Genomic DNA, 10,301 nt, shown 5'->3' with positions numbered 1-10,301 from the left:
AGGGTGTCCCTGTAACGTTTCCTCTGCCCACCTTTGGCTCTTTTGCCGTGAAGGAGTTCCAAGTAGAGTGCTTGCTTTGGGAGTCTCGTGTCTGGCATACAAACAATGTGGCTTGCCCAGTGGAGCTGATCAAGTGTGGTCAGTGCTGCAATGCTGGGGATGTTGGCCTGGTCGAGGACGCTAATGTTGGTGCGTCTGTCCTCCCAGGGGATTTGTAGGATCTTGCGGAGACATCGTTGGTGGTATTTCTCCAGCGACTTGAGGTGTCTACTGTACATGGTCCACGTCTCTGAGCCATACAGGAGGGTGGGTATCACTACAGCCCTGTAGACCATGAGCTTGGTGGTAGATTTGAGGGCCTGGTCTTCAAACACTCTTTTCCTCAGGCGGCCGAAGGCTGCACTGGCACACTGGAGGCAGTGTTGAATTCAACACGTTTCCTATATTACAACAGTGACCACATTTCAAAAATACTTGATTGGCTGCAAGATGTTTTGGGATATCCTGAGGTTGGGAAAGTTTGAAAGGTAGAAGTTTGGATCTCTCCTCCGCAAATGACAATTGAGGCAAGACCAAGCGTTAATTTTAAATCGGAGATTGATGGCTTTCTGTTAACCAAAGGTATTAACGGATATGGACCAGGCGGGTATATAGAGTTAGGCTGCAGATCAGCCATGACCTCATTGAATGGCAGAACAGGCTCGAGGGGCTGAATGGCCTCCTGTTCCTCTGTTATTATGAAAGGCGCTACATAAATGCAAGTACTTTCTTTCTAATTACCCACTGAGCCACGGGAGGATCGGTGATAATGGTATTTCTGAAACAGACATATCGCAATCCAGAGGGGACTCCCCAAAAGAACAAGGTTTTCATATCGTCAAGGCCAAGAGCTCTGACACTGTGGATCAGACAAAACTACTTAAATGACAGCTCCCTTTATATAAGTGCAGTTCTAACCTTCACAAGAGATGGTTTGTAAATTTGGATGACAGCGAGGAGACTGACATTTCACCCTGAACACGAACAGACAGCAGAAGAAGACATTTTTTTTTGTTTTGCAAGAATTTTAAATCGGAGATTGATGGCTTTCTGTTAACCAAAGGTATTAACGGATATGGACCAGGCGGGTATATAGAGTTAGGCTGCAGATCAGCCTGCAGAGTTGCCTGGGGGCCACGGATTGCAATTTAACAACTGGGAACACAGCAGCCGGTAGAATGAAGGGGCAGTCAGCAAATGCATTGAACCTGATCCACCACCACAAGGAGGGAGGGAGGGAGAGAGAGAGAGAGAGAGGAGGGGGGTCGGATGCACAGGCACAGCAACAACTGCCCAGGGAAGGGAAGGCGACAGGTTCAGCTGTCAATCACTGCCCAGAATAGTGCAGCAGGACTGGGCAAAGGCGAGCAACACAGCGCCGGAGACCAGGAGCTCGCACAGCACACAGTGTGCCCAAGGCCATCATTCTAACAGAGACTGTGGGGGTTAGGGGAGGAGGAGAGGGGGGCAGAGATGTTCCAGATTGAGAAGAAGGACTTTGGGGAGTGTTTTGCCAGAGGCCCGCGTGTAAGCGTTGCCAGCGCCTGTGTCGACTTTGTGAGCGAGACCTCCAGTTTAATGAGTGACTTGGACGAAACGGACCGCGAGGTTAGGAGGCTGACTGCTCTCGCCTTCCGCAGCCTGGCCTGCCCTCACAGCAGCTACATGGATGTTTACAGCCCCGGAGAATCCACCGACGTGTCGCTGTCGCTGTCAGAGGAGAGCAGTGGCACCAGCAAGTGGTCAAGTGTGGCCGGGTCGAGTGCTCCCAGCCTGGCGGGGACACAGGAGCAAGACCCCGACCCTGAGCACGGCGCACGCTGCGCCCCAAGCCCCGGGGCCGAGGAGGGCAGGGAGGAGGCAGATGCCCAGGCTCTGGGGGCGGCGCAGTTTGAGTGTGTGGAGGTGGCCCTGGGCAGTCAGGAGGACAGCCGGGGTCGCAACGAGAGCCGGACGGTGCCGAAGAGGGAGATCCAGTTCAAGAAGCGGGAGAGGAGCGAGCTGACCGTCTTCAGATGCAGCGATGGGCTGGACCTTGGCGATGGGATGCAGAAGCAGGAGCTTGGCAGAGAGGACACCACAGCCACCCCGGAGGCAGCCAGCAGCAACCGGCAGCTCCAGCGAGCAGAGTCGACGGAAGAATGCGCCAAAAAGGCCAAGTTCGCGTCCTGCCACATTTCCAATGTCATTTCCAAGAAGATGCAATTCGAGCAAGAACTCAAGATGGAACGCGGGGCGATACAGGACCCCCATTCGTCCGTCCCCTCCACCCCTTCCTCGGCCAATTTCAAAGAGTTCGAGTACCCCGCCCAAGCAGTGTACCAGGAGCTCAGGCGGCAGAGTTCCAAGTCGGAGAGCGAAGTGTCGGCGGAGGACCTGGCTGGGGGTCTCAGAAGGCGAAGCTGTGACCTGAGCGCCGAAGGGGATGGAAGGAGAAGCATAGTCCGGCAGGACAGCTGCGGCTCTGCCAAGGGTGAGCTTGGAGCCCTCGCCTTGGATGGGCAGCCCAATCGGGAGGCCGCCGGCCGTGGTGAAAACCCGGCCAGGAGCTGGAAGGAAAGTGTCCCGGACAATCAGAAAGGCCTGAAGTCAGGGAGAGCCATGGGCCCGGGCGCAGACAAATGCCACCTCTTGCTCAGTGATGCAGGCATCCTGCCAGCTGACAAACCACCCGCACAAACCATCCCGGGGGACAGATATGGGGACGGCGTGCCACAGCCCACCAGAGAGAAGGTCAGCTACCTGGCGCAAATCAAACAACCCGGCTACGAAGAAAAAGCGAGTTATAAACAGTCTAGCAACACTCTAGACACAAGGCAGGCATCAAGGAGCACCTTAATAGCACCAGCACCGGAGACAGCACCTTCTTCTCGAACCCTGCAAGTTGACCCTTTTGGGACTGTAGAACAGCTCGCCCCAAACATTGGCTCTCGCAGTAAGATCATCACCCTTGACCCCAAGTATCAGACCCTGCCCGCTTCATTTAAATTCGAGACTGGCGAGTGCAGGACTAAAGACCCGCAGTTTGACAGAAGCGAATCTCTGAAACAGCGAACGAAAGGGCCCATCCACCATGTGCGAGATGTTCGCAAACTGGTCAAGAACACCTATGGAGCATTACGATTCAATGTCACTGAAGCAAAACCCTCTGGACCCGCACAGCTTCGTCGCCCCGCTGGTTCCCAATTGTCCGCAGAATCTGATCCAACCAATGCGCCGATGGACAGTAACCCGACACTGCCCATCTATATCCAATGCAAATCGGTGAGTTGGAAAGGCAACAGAGAAAATTACAGCGATTCATCAGTAGACAAGAAATATTGGACCTACGCGGGGAGTACAGACACCTCCAGGTTATATTCTTCTGATATCAAGCTATTGATTCCATCCGATACCAGGAAAAGCCAGATAGATTCCCTTAAAAAAACAGGGAGTGGAATCCAGACTAGTACAACAGGTGGGAAAGGAGAGGGCGACGTGTCAATTCAGTCTACCGATTTGAAGAACTCCAAAAAGAAAAATAGCAAAGACGATACACCACAGATCCCACCTGCTTCAAATCAGGAAGCTGCCAGGGTATCTCCTAAAAGGGATGACACCAGAGAGGATGCAAAGGAAAAGAAAGCTGAACATTTGGCCAAGCGGCAGCTATCTAGAGAAGATTGCAATTTGCTGTCTGAAAAAAATAAGCTCAAAATAGGTCCCTCAGCTGGAGTGGGGAACCAGAGCCCAGCTTCATTAACCTCTAATTCACACCCCAAAGGCAATAAGGTTGAGCCTGTTGGAGGCAGTCAAACTACGGCAGGAAAGCCAAAGAAGGACTCGGCAGAGTGCCTTCCAAAGAAGGAAGAGAGTAAAGTGACAACCAATAAACCTGGTTCCCAAAGAGAGGACCCATTGAAACTTCCCAGCCCACAAACCCTGACTGGCAAAGGAGCTTCGCTCAGAGAGGATTTGAGTTTGACACACGGAAAAAGTGATTCTAAAAGAGAGGTTCAAGACAGAGCAGAATATCAAACTAAAGTGCAGAAGGTCTCACCCTTAAGGAATAACGATACCAAAATAATGGCGGAGAAGAATGAGCCTCAAAGGGTGGAACACCGCAGCAAACATTTAAGTACGTCAACTCTCAACATAAGCGACGCGACCATATCACCGGGTAAAGATACCTCAGAGAGGAAGGTTCACTCCAGGCTGGATCATCAGAAGACACTTGTAAAGATGTCTTCATCCAGCAGCGAGAGTGTCCAAGAGTTAACCGGGAAAGGGGAACTCAACAAGGAAAGTCAAGTCAGAAAATCCGGAAGTAAAAGTAACATTTCCGAAAATTCAGTTTTGAAGATTGAAGACATGAAAGGGAAGGCTGAAGGTGGGAGAGAAGGCCAAGGCAAGGGGGAGCAGAGGCCTAAAGCCTTGGGATATTCCACTGTTGACTGTGATGACATTCACTCGCCAGTTGGGAAGGATGAGGAGATAAGGATGGTCCAGCTAGGATTGGACAAGAGGAGCTTGGTGATGAGGAGCTCGCTATCCCAGACTGTGGACATCACCAAGGTGACCGGGAGAGGCGAGCCGAAACATGAGACTAATGCTGGGTGGCAAAAGGAGAAAAGATTCTCCTATAATTCCACTGCCAGCAGTGAAGTCACCAAACCATCATCCGGGAAGTATGAAAGTGTCAAGGATATGCAAGTTCGACTGGAGAATCAGTGTAAGATGCTGGGGAGCGCATGTGAAGAGAAGGCGCTGTCTGGGAAACCCAAGGGCACCAATGAGAGCCAAGCTGGGGTGGGAAATCGGAGCAAACTCCAGGGTTATAGCCAGAGCAGCGAAAGCATCAAGTTGTCTGTTTGCAAGAGTGAGACTAAGAAAGAAAGCCAGTCTGAATCAGAGAATCCGGCTAAAAGGGAGAAGGTTGAACAGCTACAAGCTTCAGAGAAAACTGGACTGAGAATGGCCAAAGAGTCCCAGCCAATAAAAGACAGCTACGTGTTGTCACTGATTTTAGAAGAGGAAAGCAAGAATCTTTTGGAAACCAGCGATGGCAAAATAAGAAATAAACAATCGGTGAAGCATCATCTCCTGAATGAGGTCAGCGCACAAGCCGCTGCTCCCTCCTCGGTTAGTGCCAAAGATAAGCAAACTGTGAAACCCGCAGACCAACAGCAGACTGTGAAAAGCCCAGCCAAGACCTCAGCCCCCAGCCTGGCCAGCCGCGCTAACTCCAGAGGCGCGTCAGCCTTTGCCATTGACATCGCGGTCTCGGCGAGCAAAGCGGCACACCAACACGCCGCTTCGCAAATTCATTCAAGCTCGGCGGAGTTCAACGTGAAGACCCTTCCTCCAGTTAGTTCCCTGGGCAGGCTGTCGGGCCACGATCAGAACAAGCAGGGTCCCTCTGCCGCTCAGGAGCAGCCCAGTCAACAACACGCGCCTTTGGAAAGTGTGAACTATCTCACCATTCCGGTCAAAGAGCAAAAGGCCCAGGCGCCCATCCTTGGACAAACACCTGCTTCTCCTCACAGTGCCGCCTTTAAAGCAAACCTTTCGCCGGCAATCCCTTACTTCCAGCACCAGCGCAGCGTGGAGGCGATAGATGCTCACAGACCCGAGAAGCAGACACTCTCTCGCCAGCTTTCCCAGGAGCCGCAATCCCCTGGCCTCTCCCTGCGGAATCCATATTACGCCTCGCCAAGCCCAGCGCAGCCTCAATTGGACCCTTTCCCTCCGGGTCCAAGGGCAGCGAGCTTTGCAGAGGCACTTTGCGAAGTCCCCCCATCTCCTGCAGACACGGACAACCCTCACCTGCCTTGCTTTCAGTACCCTCAAACTCAGAGAAAAATGCTTGTGGATCCAGAGACCGGAAAATATTACTTCGTGGATGCCCCCATCCAGCCGTCTCGCAAGATGCTGCTGGACCCGGAGACGGGGCAGTATGTGGAAGTCATGATGCGCCAGCACCCTTACGGTGGAGTGTACCAGGTGCCTTTCCCTCCTTACCTGTTGAATCCAGCAATGATGGGTCCATCTTACTTACCCAACATGCCATACCCTGGGCTCTTTGTGGGACCTCCTGTGTCTTCTCAAAGACCTCTGGAGATGCAAAGCCAACTGTTGTCCCAGCAAGGCAGCTCACAGGATAAAGCGGATACCCAGCACCATAAACAGTATGCCCAGAGCAGTCTCTCGGCGGAGTCCGCGCACATGGAGACGCTCTATTATATTCCACCAGGTGTGACGTTATATCCCAATCCAGGGCAGCCTGGTTTGCAGCAAGCGCCCATGCAAGCTCCATCTTGTGCCGAGGTCAAAGACAGCAAAGCTACAGGCATCTGGTCAACGCAACATACTTATGGAGTGAGCAACCTTCTGCCCCATGGAAGGCCAATCAGTTTTACGGTGGAATAAACGAGAGGCTACGGTGGGGCAAGGATATCCTGCAGCCGAGCAAGCTTCAAGCATTGGTCGCAGACTCAACCACACAGTCATGCCAGAGACAAATTGGCATTCACTGCTCAACACGAAAAGTAATTTTCCTCTGGACATCTCCATTATCACTCCAGGGTACAGAAGACACCGCAAATTCCACGCAAGGTTTGTTCAAGTGATGTCGAGAAGCATCTTGTGAGGTCCCGGCTCCTTACAGGAGCTTGGTTCCAGCAAACTTGTACCATCATCAATCCCCATTGTCTTCATTTCCGCTCTGGGAATCCGCGAGCAATTCACGGCGAGCTACAATGGGCTACATGACTTTGGCCTCTGCACTTCGGGAAAAAGGAATAAGGTGTTTGGTTAATGTTTGGTAAAGCCATTGGAGATGAATGTTTTATTGCCGTAAGACACAGAGTAAAACGGGGCAAAGTTATGCATTTTCCTGGGTGATGATCAGATTTCATCTGTCTGTAAAAAGAAACAGAGGCGTTGAATATTTCTGTGATTCTTAAATAATGTTCAATTCTGTCGGGTTTTGTGCATGTAAAATGCAGTTATCAGCAGCCCTGGTCACAATTCCACCGTTAACAGGCAAAGAAATGCAGCTATTTGTTTTTGGAGAAAGTTTTATTTCAATGTGTGTGCCATACTTTGTGCTCAGTCTCCAGTGCACTGCTGTGCTAGCAGAAACTCAACTTATCAATTAGTTTAGAATCATAGAAAACTTACGGCACAGAAGGAGGCCATTCGGCCCATCATGTCCATGCTGGCCATCAAGAGGCTATTCAGCCTAATCCCACTTTCCAGCACTAGGTCCGTAGCCCTGTGGGTCATGGCTCTTTAAGCGCACATCCAAGTCCTTTTTAAATGCTATGAGGGTTTCTGCCTCTACCACCCTTTCAGGCAGTGAGTTCCAGACCCACCCCACCCTCTGGGTGAACTTTTTCCCTTATCTCCCCTCTAATCCTTCTACCAACTACTTTAAATCTATGCCCCCTGGTTATTGACCCCTCCGCTAAGGGAAATAGATCCTTCCTAGCCACTCTTTCCAGGCCCCACATCATTTTATATACCTCAATAAGGTCTCCCCTCAGCCTCATCTGCTCCAAAGAAAACAACCCCATCTATCCAATCTTTCCTCATCGCTAAAATTCCCCAGTCCTGGCAACATCCTCGTAAATCTCCTCTGCAGCCTCTCTCATGCAATCACACCTTTCCTGTAATGTGATGACCAGAACTGTACGCAGTACTCCAGCTGTGGCCTAACTTAGTGTTGTATACAGTTCTAGAATAACTTCCCTGCTCTTATATTCTATGCCTCGGTAAATAAAGGAAAGCATTCCATAAGCCTTTTTAACTATCTTATCGACCTGTTCTGCTACCTTTAAGGACCTGTGGACATGCACTCCAAGGTCCCTTTGTTCCTCCACACCGCTCAGTGTCCTACCACTTATTGTGCATTCCCTTGCCTTGTTGCAGCTGCCCAAATCACACTTCTAAAGACGAGTTATTTTATTAACTTGACAAACTTCAGCAGGATTTCTTATCTCATTGGCGCATCAACTAAATCACTTGACAATACCACCTCAAGCTAATGCAGAAATTTGCCAACAGTAAATTGCTTTTTGGGATTCTTTAACACATTTTATAAATCGTGTCAGCACAGAAGTTAAACAGGGCAGGATTTGTTGTCGGCATTGCTGGGAAAATACAGGCTGAGCACGTGGTATTAAGTAAGGCTAGTGATGTTCGGGATATACTTTACCACAATACCATTGGTAGACACAGATATGACCAACAGTAATCTCAATTTATGTGCCAGGGATTATACCATACAGTTCAAAGATACATGCATTTACATATCAGATCCCAACACCTCTAATACAAAAGCAAATTACTGCAGATGCTGGAATCTGAAATAAAAACAGAAAGTGCGAGAAATCTCAACGGGTCAGGCAGCATATGTGGAGAGAGTTAATGTTTCAGTTTGATGACCCTTCGTCAGAACTGATAGTGCATGTGCAGGGAAAGGGGAGGGGAGGAAAGATCATCTTCATAGGCAGTCCCTCGAAATCGAGGAAGACTTGCTTCCACTCTAAAAGTGACTGAACAGTCCAATACTGGCATTACAGTCTCTGTCACAGGTGGGACAGACAGTGGTTGAAGGAAAGGGTGGGTGGGGAGTCTGGTTTGCCACATGCTCCTTCCGCTGCCTGCGCTTGTTTTCTGCACGCTCTCGGCGACGAGACTCGAGGTGCTCAGCGCCCTCCCGAATGCTCTTCCTCGACTTAGGGCGGTCTTTGGCCCAGGGACTCCCAGGTATCGGTGGGGATGTTGCACTTTATCAGCGGGGCTTTGAGGGTGTCCTTGTAACGTTTCCTCTGCCCACCTACGGCTCGCTTGTTGTGTAGGAGTTCCGAGTAGAGTGCTTGCTTTGGGAGTCTCGTGTCGGGTATGCAGACGATATGGCCTACCCAATGGAGCTGGTAGACTGTGATCAATGCTTCGATGCTGGGGTTGTTGGCCTGATCAAGACCACTGATTTTGGTGCGTCTGTCCTCCCAGGGGATTTTCAGGATCTTGCGGAGGCAGTGTTGGTGGTATTTCTCCAGTACTTTGAGGTGTCTACTGTATATGGTCCACGTTTCTGAGCCATATAGGAGGGCGGGGATCACTACAACCCTGTGGACCATAAGTCTGACTGTGGCAACTACAGAGGAATCTTCCTGCTGTTGGCCACTGGGAATATCATTGCTAGAATCCTCCTCAATTGTCTTCTCCCTGTGGCTAAAGAGCTCCTCCATGAGTCACAGTGCGGATTCCATCCACTGAGGGGGAGGAGAGAAGAAAGGGGATGATGGGACAAAATGAGATGGTAATGGAACATCATCACCTTTGTCTCTTAATCTTTCCTGCCTTCCACCTTCTCACAGACCTTCCCTTTTGTTCTTCTCTCCCCTCCCACTTTCCCTGCCCCGACACTTGCCTAAAAACCTGTTACATCTCTAACTTTTTCCAGTTCTGACGAAAGGTCATCGACCTGAAACATTAACTCTGTTTCCCTCCACAGATGCTGCCTGACCTGTTGAGTATTTCCAGCATTTTCTGTTTTTATAACCCAGCATCTCTAAATTCTTCACACGCTGAATCTCCACTGAGGTGCAGTGAAGGTTTTGTAGGCAGATGACATGCGAGTTGGGAAAGGTCAGTCACAAATAAGCATTGCTACTACCAAGGAAGTTAAACAAAAGTTTCTCTAGCCTTGCGGTAGGTCAAATCTCAATTATGGGGCTGGGGGTGGGGGAGATGGGTGGTGGGGGGGGGGGTAGGGGAAGAGATGGGTGGGGTGGGGGAGGGAGGGAGAGATGGGTGGGGTGGGGGAGGGAGGGAGAGATGGGTGGGGGGGTGGGGGGGGGGAGGGGGAAGTGATGGGTGGGGTGGGGGAGAGAGGGAGAGATGGGTGGGGTGGGGGAGGAAGGGAGAGATGGGTGGGGGGGGGAAGTGATGGGTGGGGTGGGGGAGGGAGGGAGAGATGGGTGGTGTGTGGGAGTGGGGGAGAGATGGCTGGTGGGGGTGGACGGGTGGGTGGGGGGGAGGGGGTGCAGCTAGGTGGGGGGAGCTGGGTATGGGGGGGAGATGGGTGGGGTGGGGGAGGGGTGAGATGGGTGGGTGGCGGAGGGGGGGGAAAGATGTGTGGGGGGAAGATGGGAGGGGGGGAATTGCTGAGTGGGGTAGTGGACTGTGAAATCAAAATTAATGTTTAGAGATTAACATTTTCTAATACAAGCCATGCAGCAGATTTTCCTGACAGCTACTAGGGAATAGAAATT

The 10,301-nt window shown here is 51.1% G+C and overlaps 1 protein-coding gene across 1 annotated transcript; it reads left to right on the top strand.

The window, feature by feature from the left end:
• Positions 1-1,346: 1,346 nt before the first annotated feature.
• Positions 1,347-9,767, top strand: LOC139276471 (cardiac-enriched FHL2-interacting protein-like). The gene has a single exon (XM_070894507.1). The coding sequence runs from the start codon at positions 1,513-1,515 to the stop codon at positions 6,445-6,447; it is 4,935 nt and encodes a 1,644-aa protein (XP_070750608.1). The 5' UTR covers positions 1,347-1,512; the 3' UTR covers positions 6,448-9,767.
• The last annotated feature ends 534 nt before the right edge of the window (positions 9,768-10,301 follow it).

Source organism: Pristiophorus japonicus, chromosome 11, assembly GCF_044704955.1.
Source record: "Pristiophorus japonicus isolate sPriJap1 chromosome 11, sPriJap1.hap1, whole genome shotgun sequence".
Classification (NCBI taxonomy): domain Eukaryota; kingdom Metazoa; phylum Chordata; class Chondrichthyes; family Pristiophoridae; genus Pristiophorus; species Pristiophorus japonicus.
The sequence above is the reverse complement of the archived record's forward strand: the minus strand, read 5'-3'. Positions and strand labels throughout refer to the sequence as shown.